The sequence below is a fragment of the Nothoprocta perdicaria genome, unplaced genomic scaffold (genome assembly GCF_003342845.1).
Source record: "Nothoprocta perdicaria isolate Ctin4 unplaced genomic scaffold, notPer1 scaffold_7, whole genome shotgun sequence".
Lineage (NCBI taxonomy): Eukaryota > Metazoa > Chordata > Aves > Tinamiformes > Tinamidae > Nothoprocta > Nothoprocta perdicaria.
Genome location: NW_020455976.1, coordinates 9,136,505 through 9,155,371, shown reverse-complemented (window position 1 = coordinate 9,155,371; position 18,867 = coordinate 9,136,505). Strand labels below are relative to the sequence as shown.

The window sequence follows — 18,867 nt, the reverse complement described above, 5'->3', positions numbered from 1 at the left end:
CTGCATAASCACACTCCATCCCAATGAAGATAGCTTATTTGTATCAAAAGCCATTAAAATACAGGAAATGTATACWGCAGAGTTAGGAGGCTCCTCTCATTTTTGAGAATAATTCAGATCTATATAAAAACATGCAAAATGCACTACGCATCAGTAATAAACTTCTAATTTTGCTTTAAGATTTTCTGACATTTGCATATAACCTGGAAGACTAGGGTTCCTGCTGAAATTAAAAGCTAATGGAAAAGCCTGTAAAGATATGATACCCTTACTCTGGGGCTTTTTTCTAAGTCTCCCCTATGAAGCAGTAGAAAATGATATACCTGTTACAGAATTCTGTAGGATGGCTTAAAAATTTTATAGAAAGTTTAAACCGCCACTAAAGTGGATTTCTAGAATCCAATTTCAATTACACTAGAGAAATATTCTGTCAAATCCAGTGCAAATGCAATTTCCACATAACTTTGCTTATGCTAGTTTCATAAACTGGCCTGTGTGCATCAGCAAAACATAGTTATGTTTGGACAACCAACTGTGTTATAGAACTCAGAATACTTTAACTATGTCAGTAAAAATCCTAACTCTAACATAGTCATACTGATATTAATTTTAGAAGTAGATTAGGTCTAATTTCTATTGAACCCTGCTGGTTCATGCTTTCTACAATTTGTTCCTTAATGCCATTTCTTTTTTTATAGTTATTTCCAAATATTATATGTGTTTACTAATAATATGGCTGCACTCTCTTATACACAAATATTTCGGTTGATTTTTAAAGGGACTCTAATTTACTTGATATAAAAATTCAAGTGTTGCAAATGAGGAAACAGCTCAAGAAAAATCTAGACTGCTTACCTTTGACAGAAGTAAATGACAAGCATTACATAAAGACACAGAGCTGTTTGAATCACAAAATGCCTACAAGGCCAAGATACATTCCAACAGGAACACATAAATTATAACTATGGCAGCAGTCTCCTCCAGTCTAAAGCACCATAATAATGGTTGTTGATCAACACTGATTATTTTTAAGCAGCGGCTCTACCCCAAATCTACTCCCCTGTCAAGATGTGGTCTAGACCACATCCCTGAACTTTCATAAGTTACCCAAGAAAACAAATTATGGAATCTGACATTCCACCATCCAAAAGTACATTGTTTTACAGGAATGTGATTTATACTGCATAGTGCATATACAATGGGATTCTAACAATAATAAATTAACTGAAGTAGATTACTCGTACACTTAGTAATCTTCTCCATACCTAGAGGGTTTCAACTTAGGCAAGTTTTGACACAGGTTCCAAGCTAACCTTTGCAAAAACCATGCTCAAGAAGATGATGAGTTGAAACTGTGGGATGGGTCTAATGCAGCACTGTTTCCAGCCTTTCTCTGGAAATGTTACAGTGCTGTAAAATACCATAAGCATTCGCGGTGGTGCACTCAAAGTCACAAATGAAAAGCTYTGCATTTTGTAAGACCACCAATGCAGCAGTGAGTCACTACACAAGAATGAGCATGGCACACAGATTCACAGAAAACACTGTGTTTCTCCATCTTCACGTTTTTAGGATTTCTACATTTTAGGAATTTTAAAAATTGTTGTAAAGACTTGAGTTTGTTGAATGTCATGGGAGCTTACTTTCATTTGCTTTTGTCTAGAATTACAGCAAGAGCTCTCAAAAATGCTAACAGCCTAATACCAAGTTTCTAACTCATCCTGGAAATATACATTATTTCAAACTGATAATTTTAACAGTTTGGAATTTCTTGAATGTCAGCATCATCCTGTGGAACTACTAATGTGGCTAGGCTTGGCCATACAAACTCTTAACCCCTGATACCTTCCAGCTGCTTAATTGTTAGTAGCTCAGAATGATCCTGCCAAAACTTGATGATTAACACAAAATTCTCAGAGCATGTGCAGATTTATTATGTTAGAAGATAAACATAAGGATTCTGCCCTTACTTATCAAATTACACAAAGTGGTTAGCTGCAACAGATGCTGAACATCTGATGAAAAGTGCTGTGTGTACTCACCATGCATCAAAAGCAATGAGTGCTGAAGACAACCAGAACTTTCCAGCAGATACTCAGTACCTCAGAAAACCTGTTTCCAGATCTACTATATCTTCAAGCCATATCCTCCTAAAAATTCTGTTAATCAATCTCCAAGTGGAATTTTTCATTAACAATCATTCCCCTCCCCCAGATAAGCCATCTTTTGCAGTAGACTGAAAACAGACAATTCAGCAAGTCAATATGAATTGGATATTTACCTTTAAAAGTATGAGGATATTAGAGCATTAAAAATAAAATATTTCTTTTCTTTTTTATAAAAAGGAACGAAAGAAAAGAAAAAACACAGACCAAATGTATAGTAGGAAATACCATGTTAAGAGACTGGTTTGGAGGAAATGCGAGAAGGCTAAAAGTTCATTCYGCACATTTCTCAAAGTCATACTGGTCCTTCAGTTATTCCCTCTAGAGGAAGACCAGTAGCATTATCTGTTGTAGGTCTCTCTTCTTTCTTCATTGAATTCTGATCTAGCAGGCTGACATAAGATTTATGACAAGCTGTATTACCCAAAGGAGGGTAGTGTTGTCTGTAGCAAATATAAGCGAAAATGAGGCCAATGATCCCTCCAGCAAAAGCATCTAGGTAAGAAAAGCAACAAAATCAGATGCATGTTACCATAAACAGGACAGCCAGTAATGAAAACTATAAATAAAAGACATATGATTGACATGGAGGTGTTCGATTCAGAAAACGTGAAATACAAAGTTTCATAAGCAACTTGGAGGCAAACATTACAATCACTCAGGATATGTCAAATCAGCATTTGACTTTGGGTCATCTCCAACATTTCGAATACCAAAAGGTACGTTTCAGAAGAAAATGACCCAGGGAAACACAGAGGCCTATCAAACATTCATCACACCACCCACCTCTTGCTCTCTAGTTGGCCRTGATTTCCAATAGCTACCACCAGACCTTCTGTTTATGAACAATATCACTGAACCGGTGCTGCTGAAGGAGCCCAGCACTCCGCAGGTAACCACCAACTGACTGCAGCTTGTACCTGTCTGAGAACCCCTCCAGAACGATGGTAGCTACTGTGTGGTCATTTATGCACACTACTGTTGACAGCTCTGTACTCGGGACAGCATTCTCCAATGAAAATGCACACTTTCTATTCTATACTTTAGATTAGACAAGATAAGGAATCAGAATAGAACAGGAAGAGATGCAATTGTATGAGATAAGCTAAGCTTTCCTGGGTGCAAAACATCAATATTAAAAAGACATCACAGAATCRCAGGATGGTTGAGTTTGGAAGGGACCTCTAGAGACCATCAGGTCCAACCTTGCTGCTCAAGCAGGGACACCAAGARCACATGGCACAGGGTGGAATCCAGGTGGGTTTGGGAGAGCTCCAGAGGAGGAGACTGCTAGTGTCTATGTTACATCTCTTGCATTTTTTCACACAAGGAACATATCCTCATCTGCATCTACAAAGCTGAAAGCTATATCAGAAACTCAGTAATGAAGAATGTAGTACTTGGCAGTGCAATATTACTGGGTATTCTCTAAAAACTGAACACAGTTGTTAAAATTGCAGAGGGGGACATTCTGAACAGCCTTTTAACAGATAAATCTACTTTTAAGAGATATACCTATGGGAACAAAACCTGAGAAGTTTAAGACTGAGATAAATATCTTTAAAAAATGTGATTATATTGTCACAGTTGTCTCTCAGTGGGCTAGGAATGACCTCTTCCAATCCTACTCTCTCTGCATATATGCACAAAGGACATAATGAAGCTACATAAATACTATTGATTATAAATTATAATGTATATAAATCTTCATTCAGTTCTCCTTGAAGTTAGTGAGAGCTAGACATGCACATTAGATCACTGGAAATAATTTCCATTAACAGAGACACTGGGCAGAGGTGCCCTATGTTCTAGCCTGAACCTTTAGGCCAGAACCCTTGGAAATGTGCCTTGATAAAAAGGCAATTGTCCTTCCAAGAGAAATGCATCGKGCCCTGAATCAAAACATATTGAATTAGTAAGAAGCATTTATTAAAATGTCTTTCAATTCATGTAAACAAAAACACTTCCTCTTCTTAACTAGAGCAAATTAGATTTATTCTAGGTCAAAGATGTTGCAACCCTTTGTCATTTTCCTTCCACAGCTGAGGACAGAGATTACACCATCAATCCCTACACCATTCCCCGTCCCTAAAAAGTCTCAGGCAGTGATGCAAGCTGCACTTCAACTATCTAGAGCAACATGAATTTGAAGAACTATCACTTTGCCACCAAATAGTTTGGTACATTGAGTAGCTCTATTGACTTCACCAGAGCTACTCTAATATCCACTGAAGATCTACCCAGCTGGAAGATTATAGTTTATTCTCCCCCTTTTATGTGTAAGTGTTTGTGCACACAGCAGATATCCAGGAAACCACAATTGCTCCCATAGTTTCACAGTTGGTGGCAGCCACATGCACACTGTAAAATTAAAGATACAGCTGTGAAGGCATGAGCAAGTTTAATCCCTTGGGGATCTCATGATCATTTCTATAYAGGTAGGATATAATAAATAAATCAAAGCCTCCTTTTAGTGTAATTAGGTTAGTAGCACCTTAGTGGCAGTAAAATGMAAGAAGCATAAAGAAGTACCAGCGCACAAATTTATAGAGAACATAACCAATAAGAAGGAATACACAWAACTTGATGAGATGATATCAAGGTATCATACAAAGTTACGGAGAGAATGGTGCTTAATTGCTCTGGTCCCTTTGGGAAGGATATGCAAAATGTGAACTTATCTGTCAGTAAAGACAATTTAGGTTAAATATGAATAAATAATTTCTAATTGTGAATGTAGTTAAATTCTGGGCTAGATTATGTTGGAATCTACTTCACTTTTTTATGTTTTTTTTTCTTTTTGAAATCCCTGCAAAATTTCCACTTAGTTACTCAGAAAAACAATATTTCCAAAAGTAGAAACCCACATGGAGGACTAGAAATTTAAAGAGAGTCATGTTTTCAGGACACAAAATGCACTAAAAATTCACTAATATCAACACTAAGACTTTGGATGCTACATTTTCCAGCCATACCAAAGGGAGCTCATAAAGACCTCATAGTACTGATGTCCTGAGCCCAATCTATGGCTCTTTGATGCAAAGTTACTCCATTTCATCTCCCACCTACAGCACACCGAGTCCTGTACATTATACTTATGGTCCTTGTTCATTCCCAACAGCACAGTTAAGCCTATCACAAAGCCACTATAAGTAATTTAAAACAATTGGCAGAGTCTGTTGAGCATTAAAGACATGGCCTGAGCATCTGTGCTGTATTTTACAGGGTGAACTAGTCTTTCCCTTGAGAAAGTAGGTCTTTCGGGCTAGAGCTAAGGTCACCTGCAAGGCAATGTCTGCCAGCATTGTACTTATCTGCGGAAGATGCATCTGTATTTTCAGCTCCATCTACTTAAACTTTAAAGACAAAAATACGAGCAGCTGTAATAGATGCAACCACAATCCCTTGGGTGTAGTTTGCTTCTAGCATATATAAAATACATCATATTATCTGCCTCATAGCACGTGTTTTACTCCATAAATAATTCATATTCTTACCAAGACATATAACACACTGCAAACATGCATTCACTTTCCCATTCACTCATTCTTCTCTGTTGCATAACCACAGACCTCAGACAGGCCTAGGCTTATATATTGTGTGCAAGACTCATAACCTGTCTTCTGCCCTGCCTACCAGCTTGACAAGGCAAGCATCTCATGTTCACCAGCCTTGTGCTGGATGCTCTCTCCAACACAGCATGTCTGGGAGCAGGAGGAGCCCTGTAACAAAAACAGGATGCTGTCTGAGCACAAAAGAAAAGCCTAAAAAAACAAACAAAAAAAAAAAGAGCATGTAACAGGCTGAGGCTTGCTCTGGTATATAGACAGGTTGTGTACAAGAAAAGAAAGTGCTCAGCAAGAGAGAGATACAGCGTACATAGTTGAAACTAGGTGCAGTAACCAAGCCTAGCGTGGAATRATAGTTCTTGGAAAATACATCAAGTAAGCAATATTTAACCAATATGAAGCAGATACTGAGATATGCTTATTAGTAATACCATATAAAGTCAAGATGACTTAGGTAATAGAACCAGAAGAGAACTCTTCTCTAGAAGACTGAGAAGAGATCTGATCAATATGTATAAGTAGCTGGCAGGAGAGAATGTAGGGAGGATGGGGTCAAACTCTTCTCAGTGCTGGCCAGTGATAAGACAAGGGGTAATGGGTATAAGTGGAAAAACAGCAAGTTCCATCTCCATGTGAGGAAGAACCTCTTTGCTGTGAGGGTGACAGAGCCCTGGCACAGACTGCTCAGGGAGGTTGTGGAGTCTTCTTCTCTGGAGGTCTTCCAAACCTGCCTGGATGCCACCCTGTGCTCCGTGCTCTGGGTGTCCCTGCTGGAGCAGAGGTTTGGACTGGATGATCTATAGAAGTTCCTTCCAACCTCAACTGTTCTGTGATTCTGTGATATGCTGTTCTCACACTTCTATGGACCCAGCAGCAAGAAAAATCTGCTCTAACAYGACAATGTTTTAAGCCATATGAATTCAATGGAAAAAAAAATAACCAAAAAAAATAGAAGGCTAATTAAAAAAAAGGAAAAAAAAAACAGTAAAAAAAAGTAGTTCCATGGCTCACCTTGCCAGTGATGCTTGTAATCACACATTCTTGACAGGGCGATCATCATGGCACAGTAGAGAGGCAGAATTGCAGCACAGAGCCGCCAGCTCTTCCCCCGGCCGTTCTCCGTGAAGCAGTGCAGCTTGCCAGCTAAGTAGAAGGTGGTAAAGCCAAGGCCTGAAAATGCAACTGATAGAGAAAAACACAGAATTAAAAACGCAGAATTACTGTGTATTGTCTCACTGTCCCATTTGATACTATCCACTGTGACAGACTGTGTTTATGGTAGAGATTAGATGCAGATTCTTAGGACTCAGCATAGGCTGATGGACTTAAGCAGCGCAACAAAACAACATGTCTTCCACCTTCTAGGGCAGATTTTCTCYTGTGCTTTTTCTGTTTGTTACATGACCCTCAAATATTGATGAGTTTTACTTCCACATTTCCATCTTCCATCCAACACRTTTTCTTTTTAAAAAAAATCTTTATGAAAAGATTTTTATACTGAAACCTGACCACAGTATTTCTAGACAGAAGCACAAAGTGCTTTTTGGCTTCATTCTCACAGGTCCTACAGTATCTAGCCTAGAGGGTTTAAAGTAGCATTTAAATTTGATACTGATTCTCCTAAATAAACCATCTGAAATATTTAATGTAACCTTCCTATGTAAACGTGCTTTCATATTGTGGATAAATATTGCCCAGTCTGTAACATAGGCCTTCAGTTCACACATACTCTTATTTAGAATCACTAGCAATTCCAATGCAAAACACTCTACCAACCAGAAAGAAAACAAAACACAACAACAAACAAAAAAGAAAAAGAGAAAATAAAACGTGCATATTATTCTGAATAGCAACAAGTTTTATCAGAGCAAAAACATGCAAGAGAGAATTCTGAGCTTCTTACAAGATGAGGTGCTAAAAAGCAGAACAGGAACCAAAATACATTCCTATGTTAATGTTCCTAACTTTATATTTTATTAATGCTGTGGGAATATCAAATACCTCTGATATGCAGGAAAAAACAGATTTTACCATGAATACATCAGTATTTACATGGCATAGGAAATGCAGGAAAATCTTTTCTTCATGCCTATACATGCACCTATGCAAGTGCTTGTTCCTTAGATTCTTTAATCTAAACCTTCAAAACTGAGCTTTAATATTCACAATTCAAGCACAGCAAAGCTGAACCACAAAATGAGGAGAATATGTTTAACACAGCAATGGAACAAAAATATGCTGCAAGAAACTGTAATGATGCAGTTAGGCTCTTAATTAACAGAAGTGTTTGTTTTTTTGTTAAGATAACATTATCACTTGTTTTTGAGGTAGGATTTTGGGCTGAGATCTTCCATGACATTTATCACAAACAAAAGATTTTATCACTACTGGAGCACTCTCAGACAACTGACTAGAAAGATCAGCAGTTAAACAATTTGCTTAGATGCAGCTCTCTTAATAAGGTAAAATCTCTTCTTGGTAAGCAGCTTTCTAAACTTTTAAAACAAAACATCCCTTCATGTTGAACTGAAAGGACTTACTCTGGATTTCAGCAGGCAAAGTTTGCAACTCATGGGAAACATTTGCTGTATATTCAAACTTTTTCAAACAGGAAGCTTTTTTTTCCTGTCCATGCTAATCTACATTATAAACAGACTATCACAATGGGTACTAAGGATATCTAAGAGGTAAAACAGCATAGAGGGATACTCTTAGCTTGGTGAGTACGTGTATCTTACCTTGGTAGCTATGTAAATTTTTAGACTCATAGTTTCTAGCCTTGTTGATAACTGTCTATAGAGGTTATTAAAAATGTCATGTTTCCTTGTAAATATCTTCTTTGTAGAGTTTTTTATAAGACTTACATGCATGCTATTTAAATGGTGAAACAGAGAAGTAACTGGATGGATTCCATAGACTAACAGTTATAAATTACTGTGTGGCATGCTAAAAGCAAAATGGACATAACAGTACAGAGAAAGCCAATGTACATCACAAGAAAAASTTCAAGACATATTTGATTTCAAAGAACATGAGCAAATCAACATTTCAATTCAGGAATTTTGCCTTCTATCTTCACTTCTGTTTCATCCCATCAAGGCWACTGTATAAACCCCAGTACCAGCTCCAATATTGTCCTCGAGGCAGGTGGCAGAAGCCTGCAGATAAAGCACCACTACTTTAACTGTACAGTAGACAACAGCAGCAGCAGATATAGCTACACAAGCCTTGCAGCAAACCTTAAGTTATTAAAAGRAAGAATTATTTCTCCATAATTTACATTTTTTTCCATAATCTACCATTTTTCCAGGGGAAGGTGCTCATGAAATTCAAATAGAGAGCTCAGCAGGACCTATATTTGCAGGAAGACAACTTTTGCCTTAGATAGTTGGTGCATACCTGGAAACTGAAGTTCAGGAAAAAAAGACTGACTCATAAGCACTATTCCAAGGGGATTTATCCCTGATGCARGTTGGAAAAGTAATATAATGCTGCTCTAGCTTTTGGCTATGAAACTAATATTCTGCAGAGTGGCTTTACATTGCAATATTGCAAGATTGATTTTCCTCAGCATGGATCAAGCCCATCCAAAGCAGASCTCTTCGCCCCACGCTTACAGTGTGTGCACAACCAGCAGCCGAGAAAAACATGGAATTAACAGCTGAGAGCTCTGGGATGCAGCAGTGCACTTCACAAACATAACTATATACTCTGAAACAACTCAACTGCCCTGTAATCCGTGTAGGCTCCTACTTGGCTTGACAGCTATACTTCAAAGACGTGGTCATTCTATAACATAAAGAAAATCAATTTACTCCCAAAAATCTGGGCCTATAGGTAAGACTTACATTCCAGACTTAGTGAATCCATTTATCGCAGTACTATATTGCAATATATTTGAACAAATTTTAACAGAAATTAATAATCTGATTGTATAAGGAAGGCAAGGAGCAACATGATATGCCGACCAACTCTTTTAGGAAATACTGGCACAAACAAATGAGAAAATTTAGTCTGCTTTAGTTTAAAACAGTGCTAACTAAAGACAGATGCCCATGCAAATTCCAGACAGACATATTTGATTTTAAATGTTGGAAGAAGAAAAAGGAATGATTCTAACACACACTGTAAAGAAACTGGGCTTTTTGTTTTTTCAGTTGGTGAGCACATGAAAATCCTCCTCTGACAAGCCATATGTTCTGTAAGGACTTGATAATGTACCTATTGAAATACAGAATATGGAATCACTGAATTGTCCTCTTTAAATAGAGTCTGTACTTGTTCTTAAGAAATTAAAGGAATAGAAAGGAATTTTGGAATGAAAAGGGTAAGTTTGAGTCTTATGGTAACAGTTGTTTTGAGAGGAAAATCATCTCCATCTAGGAAATGAAAGACTTAAAATTTGAGGAAAACAGATTAAGCAAATTTGTTTTATTCCCTTATTCTTTATATCCATTTCCTGTCTCTGTTGGCAGCAAAAACGCTTTGGGGCAATGGGACTATTTTAGTACCAGCAAAGATACTGCATTTGCAAATCTTGCATCTTTCTCTAGATTTTGAAGGAATTCCTGATTCTGAGATTTGTAGTGTATATAGTGGATATTTCCAGGTTTCTTAAAAGGAACAACAAAATCTAAAACTGATTCTGCTGTAGTTATATAGCTTTATTTCAAACTATTATCACCAAAGAATCTTTAAAGAAAAATATGCACTCTCCAAATAATGTTTTTGGTAACTATATAGTCAGCTGTGAATAGACATGAGTGTGTGATAAGTATGAATCCCCTTTTTTATATCTATTTTTACTCCTATTCCATATCTTTCCTTTACTTTTGTTGACATAGATCTACTGGTTATACAGACCTTGAAGTCAAAGGTATCCAATTTATTTTGTTTTGAATATGGCTAGAAACTGTTCAAAGACCATCCTGCAGGTTCTGGTCTATTCAGCTCAGTAGGTGCTAGATGGGAAACTCCTTATATCAAGTGAATTCCCTATCCCCATTTGCAGGAGGAGACTGAAATCCCAGTTGCACATGGGATCATGTTAAAGTCACTACTGTGAGGTGTCCCAGTTCAAAGTGCATACTGGGATGTCCCTGCATGTAAGGCTGCTTATTTTGTCTGCCTGATACGGACTGTCCAAAAGCTCAGAGTTGGCAGCCAGAAGGGACAAGCAGATCTTCTGCTCTGACCTCCACTGCACCACACCATTCAATTCAAACTCACATTCTGGTACTAATAAAGCACATTTTTCAGAGGAATAATATGAAGATACTTGGAGGAAGAGTCACTAGCTATGAATCCCAGATGTGGTTCTAAAAAATCTCTAAATGAGACTTTTGTGTCAATTGATATCATTAAGTAGAAGAAAAACAGAGGAGTAGTTAAAAAAACAGTGAAAATGTTAGGAGGCCCTTTGAAATTTCCATAGGTAAGCTGCAAAGATCTACACACAGGAGGAACTGAAAGCCAATAGRCAAGTACCTTTGTTTAACGTTAGAGCAATGCCATAAGGCAAAGCCCTTCTGAGAAAAAGAAAATTTGCATGCCTTTTGCCCACAGAGCTCACATTCAAAGCCCTCATCCTTCAGCTGGATCAAAGCATGCAGAAGCTTGCCACCATGGAGCACTCCTGTGGGCAATGTGTAAGGGTACCAGGTCCACTCCTAGCAGAGTGARAGACAAAATCTCAAGCTTCTCCTGAACTCAAATAGTCCTTGCTACTGAGTATTGAAGTAAACATGTCAAAAAAGTGGCAGAGTACAACAGAAACACAAATATTCCTGTATATCCTTGCTGTTTGATTTGAAAAACACACAAAAAAATATGAGAAACTATTTTCCTGTATATCTAAGAAATCTATTCCTTATTTCCCTGGGTTCTTCCTTAAGAGGATGAAATATTTCAGAGACATTCCAATACAGCTGTTAATTACAAGATTTATCTTGAAAATAGAAAAGTAGCAGCAATTATAGCCAAAAACCTGTAGCTTGTAGCTCATCTGTTACTTAAAATATTGAAGGAAATATGATTATCCTCCATGAAATTACTAGCTAAAGATAATTAACAGCTCAAATTTAGATAGCCAACTATAATTGCATGCACTGCAGCAATATTTGTTTCAAGATAGCAAACAATTCTATTGAAATACAACTATTTCTCCACCCTGAAACACACAGATCATTTTAATTTTTCAAACAAATGAATGTTTTTTAAAATGCAAAAAGATTTACTTTCTGCAACTAAATTCAATTACTTATTGAAAAATGGAGGCAGCACTAGCTGTCCAAAGATATAATATTTTCCAGTCTTCTCTTTTCTCATCAGTGGCACAGCAAGACATACCAAATCCTTCGTTCATGCAATGAGAGCTTCATCAAGCAAGTCTTGCTTGCATTACTTAATCAGCTTCCATATCATCAGAGAAGGAAGCTCCTCAGGGGTAATACAGTGGTAATGCACTATACATTACCATTATACAAAGACAAACATTATCACTTTCAGTGGAACTGTTAATTGTAGAGAAAAAAAAAAACAGAAAACAAAATATTAAGCAATTAGCTAGTTGAAGGAAAAGTACTATRTATTTTGAAAACTAGGATGATGGTCTCCATCTGTCCAAGATTACAAATTGATTTATTGGAGACTCTTAGTCTGACTGCCTGAAATATATAACTGTTTTAGAGAAGGGAAGAAGCAACAGCTTGGTCTCTCCCTTCCCAAAATCCAAGCAGTGGACTGTACAGAAAACTAATTTAGGTTCAATCTTGAAAATCCTTGCTGCCAAAATAAGCAGGGTTTGGCCAAGAGTAATGGGTCACATCTGAACAAATGTAGATATTAGTTTGTGAACCAGTCATCTAGACTATAATGGATGGGGAAATTTGACATTTCCAAGGTGTGATTTATCTCCCTCTAAAAGAGACATTTAAAACAGGTCAGATGAACTATGCCTCCTAGAGCTCCCTTGACTATCATGGAGTCCTTCTGTGAATGTTCCAGATAAGGATGCTGTCTTTCAAGGAAGGAACAAAGGAATACAGCCAAGAGACAGAGATGAGTAAGACAGCCTAATAACATTTAAATCACTGAACACGCTTCACCTGCCCRCATTGCACATAGTCCCTAATGTCTGCAGCAGTTCTCTTATACCAAAAGTATCTGGTCAACCATTCCAAATTCCTTTTCCTAACTCCTTCAATAAAATCAATCACAGACTGCCTTGAGAAATTATTAAATAAAAAGTATGTGTAGCAGGGGAGGGGGCTGAAGGAGGGGAGTTGTCTTCAAAAATACTATACTATAATTACAATTTAATCTATGAGTCCAACTTATGCTGCCTTCCAGCCTGATAAGAAACTCCAGTACAATTATTTTTCCAAAGTTTCTGGTTGATCAAACAGAATGCAGAAACCCCCATCACAGAGATCTAAAAGCACTGAGTAAAAGCTCAGACTGAAAGGAGCAAAAAGTAAAAGATGAAGAGAAAATTATCAGTAAAATACAGAAAATCAGGTGGATTGCAACAGAGCAGAATTGTTAGTTTTAAAAATATTTTTGCATGAATATTTTAATAGGTTTTGTTAGATAAAACACTGACTTCATTATTTGTTCAGTCTTCAGTATAAGTGAAATAAAATTATCATCTACTTACTTATCTGAAATATCTGGTGCTTTCTATACAGAACGGGCAGTAATAACAAAATCCCAATGAGGATTTTTGCAGATGCTCTGTACTTTTCTCTTTTTTTTTTTGGAATAAATGACATGCTTGGTTTCCTACACTTACTTCATACCCTTTATCTCCAGAGATTTTTAATACTCTCTTGTTTTGATCAAAGCTAAATCGATGAATTTAGAAATCTTTACGACCAAGATTTCTAAAATCTGATAAATCAGTTGGACATCTCTATAAGAAAGGTGCCTAGTATGTAAATTTAAGGATTCAATTCTGAAGGATTTATTATTTCTTTTACTTATGATAAAACTGCATTTGACATTCTTGTTTTACTAAAATATTTTTAGGTGGACTCAGGGTTATTTACATTACAAAAATATATTTTTCTGTCAGTCAGTTCCATCCCTCATGATGTTTAGYACTGAGACATCCGCTGTCTTTTAGAGACTGGTCATAACTAGYTCTAGCAGAAGAACTGAAAACACACATCCAAACTCATGCAAATATCCCATATCAGACCACTCTGCGGATAGTTTACCAATCCTATGGAAACAGTATTACACATTTTACTTCCAAATAACTCTAGCCTAGGCCAACCAGCCCAATACACATTTTGGTTTAATGTTATCCAAAGAGAATCTAGTCTATGAGCTCCAAGACCACGTGAACCACACAGCAAAGAAAGAGTACTATCATCTTCAACAGTGCCCTGCTGATCAGAATAAAAATGCTGCCATTGAAAGCCCCACATTCAATCCAAAGAGATTTAGAAATTTCCTCCATCCTAAAATAAAGATCATACCTGACSAGATTGTCACACAGATGTCTCACAAATTATATCAGCTTCTAGTTATCAGAACGGAAGCTCTGACCAGGTCCAAGACTCCTTATTTTCTTCTTCAAAGAGGAGAATGAAGAAATATCCTTCCTGTGTTCAGACTTTGATGTGAAGTTGAAATTAGCCCATGCAGAAAAAGCAGATTCTAATACAATGAAACAATGAGCAYGCAAACAAGCCATGGTTTGGCTTCAGCTTTTTGCAGGGGTTGGACTAGATGATCTCTAGAGGTCCCTTCCAATCTCTACCATCCTGTGATTTGTCTCCTCATATACGATGCAGTAGTTCAGTTCCTCTTTCCTCTCTTGTGCTGCCTAAGTGAACTGCTGAGCTTAACTGGCCTTTTTGAACACTCCACATTGCACATATATATCTCTATCTCTACCTTTAATAATACCTCTATATGTGGTTTGTTCTTCCAGAAAAAAGGTATACAAAAACATATCAACTGTACTTCAGAGCAGGCTGCTGGCACTAAGCCACAATGGGAATTTCACAGAATCTCAGTATTTGGCATTTTTGGACACAACAGTGTTATGGTGAGGTTTCTTGTTTTATTTATTTTATAAGAAGACTTTTTTTCTGTTTCTCTCCTAAAGGCGGTCAGGAGCTGATGTACCAGCCTCTTCTATTTTCAGACCTAAGTTGAGAGTCATCCAATTTCAAAACATTCTCAGGCTTTCTGACTCCCTGTATCGTCAGACAGATAAGCGGTTAGCAGTGGCAATGACAAATAGCATCCCTGCACTGCTATATATTTCCATATAGAAAGTAGGCAAGTTAATAGCCACCTCATTTACCACTATAATTTACACCATAATAAATTGGCATCTGGATGATTTAATATACTCAATTTTTAATAGCTTGTGGAAATTATCTATTTTTTTTTCCTAGAAAAAATGGGAGCAGAAATTTCTGGATAGGAGAATTATGTCCTGAGCACTGTTCCAAAACAGAGTTTATTGCCACTCGTGCACAAGAAGGGATGCTCTGCAGGGATGAGGGTGATGAGCATGGTCAGCTTTCCTCCCGCCACCTGTATTCAATGTCACTTGTCAAATGCAATGACAGGAATATTCATTTCTYCCTATCACCACAGGACCTCTGCTTCTGGGAAGATATCAGAGTTGAAGTGAAAGGTACTGCTTATATTTACAGCATATGGGAGTCAATTTCCTCATAGAGGAAAAGACGGGAATGCAGGGAGAAACAGGCAGCTGGGATTCCTCTCCGTATTCTCATTTGCAGATAGCACTGGTGGATCTCTGMAGCAGAATTTTTCCTCACGCAACCCTAAGCTCGTACGAGGCATGAGCAATTACTGCTGTCATTCGTAACAGAATCTGGCTACTTAAAAGTAGGAAATTACTGTTCAGGACTGGCCTGAAGATGTAACTACATTTGTTAYGGCAGTAGAAACGTATTTGTTTTCTTATTGCTGTTTGTATTTCCTTTTTTAGTGGCACTGCTGTTATAACAGCATAACTAAACAGATAACTCAGTTTTAGCAATGATTCTGGCCCTCCTTAGCAATGATTTCCTCCTTGAAATAGACATTAACCTCAGTTTATGATAGATTTGTATCTACAAATGTTCATCCTGAAAAATTATACTGTGAAAAATCAACTCCTCACACTGCTAGAACCTGAAACAATAATCTTTAAAAAAAAAATCTGGCCACAGCAAACTTTGGGTATGGGTAGTGACATATGACTTTGTGGAGAATTCCTGTATGAAAAGTGCATATTATCAAAATATACACTGAAAGTTTTTATATAAATTATCTTATTTTTTAAATAAAGCATAAGCTTCCTATATAAAGTGAGTCACCCAAGATCTAGAAAGAACTATTTATATATGGCTTGCCATCATGTTTGAGTACTGCGAGGCAAGTGTATGCTACATTTTGAAAGAGAGATAAAATCATTTTCTTTTTCCATTTTTATAGGGCCATTATTGAGTGCTTCATTCATCAAAGTAGAAAGTAATTGAGAAACAAATGACAACCATTGTTATTACTCCTACAAAAGCAAATAGATGTTTACATGATTCGTCTCAGTTTTCTGATGAAATTTGCTGATTTTTTTCAGTGAATTTTTCAACGGTAAGTGCCACAGCTCTTTTTCAACCAATGCAATACAAAGAAAAAGAGCACATCTATAACAGGGCTAACAATCCGGTTGGAAGCAGTTCAAAACAAATGGAAATGTTACTAATAACTAGTTTCTTCAAACTTTAATTTTTCCTTGAGGAAAAAAAAGAGTCTCTGGAATCTATAAAGATTTCTACTTAAAGAAAAAAATAGTTAGAAGTCATCTTTTCAAATTAACTTGTGTTAACATCCCTGTCACAAAAATAAAATCACAGAAATACTTTATAGGAAAAATGCATAAGCTCATTTCACTCATGTTATCGCTCGTACAGCACTTTTCATACAGAAAGTAATATTTTTAATCGAATTTATTAACATAAATCTATCCAGATCTAACATGAAATTCCAAGTTTAATTATGTCCTCAGTGACTCTATTATTCAGCCAATTTTTATCAAGTTTGTCTTGAGGTTACAAAGTTTTATGATCCATCTGCACCTTTCTGTTTGAGATCAGTGGTCAGCAGAAGTCACACAGAGGACACACACAGTCTGGAGAAGAATGGCCCCATTCACCAGTCTACCCTGGGGCTGACCAGTTGGAAAGCAGCTTTGCAGAAAAGGCTCTTGCTGTGGTGGACAACAGACTGAAGGTGAGCCAGGAATGAGTCCTTGCAGCCAAGGAGGACAGAAGCAACCCGTGCTGCATTAGACAAAGGCTGCGAGGTCAGGGGAGGTGATCCTGGTGAGGCCACCCCTGAAGTGCTGGGTTCAGTGGTGGACATCCCACTACAAGAGACAAGGACACACTGGAGCAAGTCCAGTGATGGGTCAGAAAGAGCTGGGATTGTCTAGCATCAAGAAAAGAAGGCTTAGGAGAGTCACTGAAGTGTATAAATACCTGATGGGAGGCAGAAGGAAAGACAAGGCCAGGCTCTTCTCAGTGCTATCCAGTGAAAGCATGTGAGGCAGTGCCCCAAACTGAAATACTGCAAATTCTATTCAAACATAAGAAAAACAAAACAAAACATTTCACTGTGAAGTTCATCAGCTACTGGAAAAGCACAAAGCTAGGGAATCTCCATCCTCAGAGATATCCAAAATCCAACTGGACATGGTCCTCAGCAAGCTGCTCCTGCTCCTCCTGCTCAAAGCAGGGCAGTTGGACCAGTCTCCAGAGGCCCCTTCCATCTTTACTGATTCTGTAAAACTGTGACTCAAATTATAAGCCGGTACAAACCAGATTAGCAAACCATTATTCACAACCTTACCAATTTCGAGCTGCATGTGTGGAAATTCATGACAATTATGGGCTTGATCTGCCTCTGACTACTGATTTTAAAAAGATATAAAAAAGTACATGCTCCAAGAAGCTCAAAATTACCTCTCACCAAGGGATTCCTTTTTTATTTAGCWCAAAGGCAAAGTAGCTTCCTGCAACTTCTGAAATCTATGAGAGTGATCTCTAAGCTAAAAAATAAAGTTTAAATAGCAAATATTGCACACCAATTCATAAATAAAACATTCAGAAACAGTCACTAAGTAAATCCGAGTTTGCAAACTCAGAACTGCAATCTGCTGGCACATATTTCCAAGCAGAATATGAGTTTAAGAACAGTTATTCATGATGAGATAATCATTTCCTCCAATACATCAAAGAGTGTCAAGAATTTAGCATTTCTTCCACATATATTCTAAAATGTCTGGCTGTCTAGGATTTTTTTTTTTAAATAAACAACATGTTTGACTAAACAAATATTTGAAGCAAGTCTCCATTGCTGAGCTGTTGCTTCTTCCTAAGAATGCTTCAGGAGGTAATCCATTCAGAAATCATTTACATGGCAAGCAGCTCAGAATAAAACACTGTGCATTTTACAGCTATCACAARGCAGTATTTACATTGAAATGGCCTRCTGCTTGCTGAGCTGAGATCTGAAATAAGACTCTAGACATGCACTTTTTCTCTATGGCTTTGAACAGCCCTTTAGCAGTTTGATACTCCCCAAAACATATTCTTCAGCATTTATGAATAAACAGTCAAAAAATGTAAAAGAGAAGGTAGGCTAAGGCAGCAGAAGTCCCACACTGAGGTCACTATATGCTATGCTCCCCTTAACTGTCCACCACTACAGTTCACAATCATCATATCCAGAAGCAGGAGGAACACAAGACTCATCTGTAGCTGCAGACAGAACTTTTGACTCCCATCCTCAGGTCTATTTTCCTCTGTTTAACCCATTACTCTGAAAAATAACATGCAAATATAAGCAAACCTTTGCTCAGTAAGTTCAACTAGTTTTGGCAATAAGGCAAGAGAAACTCAGTTATTCTGTTATCATAACTGAAAGCACAAGCTTTTGTAGCCCACTTTTCTCKCTCCTTATTCCAGTCATCACTTCCAGATTTCATTTAGTTTATCTCCACCATCTCAGGGGACATCTCTAAGATACACATAGTTGTGACTGGAGAGCAAACTTGCAAAGTACTATTAGAACGAACCCTGAATGAACCTCTACATACCATC

The 18,867-nt window shown here is 37.4% G+C and overlaps 1 protein-coding gene across 1 annotated transcript in view; it reads right to left on the bottom strand.

The window, feature by feature from the left end:
* Positions 1–2,086: 2,086 nt before the first annotated feature.
* The window catches only part of PLPP4 (phospholipid phosphatase 4), a 43,162-nt gene continuing 26,381 nt past the window's right edge, over positions 2,087–18,867 (bottom strand). The window contains exons 6-7 of the mRNA XM_026050787.1: positions 6,746–6,916; positions 2,087–2,660 (exon numbers count right to left, since the gene is read on the bottom strand). Of these exons, the coding sequence (XP_025906572.1) occupies positions 2,461–2,660; positions 6,746–6,916 (371 nt within the window). The 3' untranslated portion in view covers positions 2,087–2,460. The remainder of the gene's footprint in view (positions 2,661–6,745; positions 6,917–18,867) is intronic.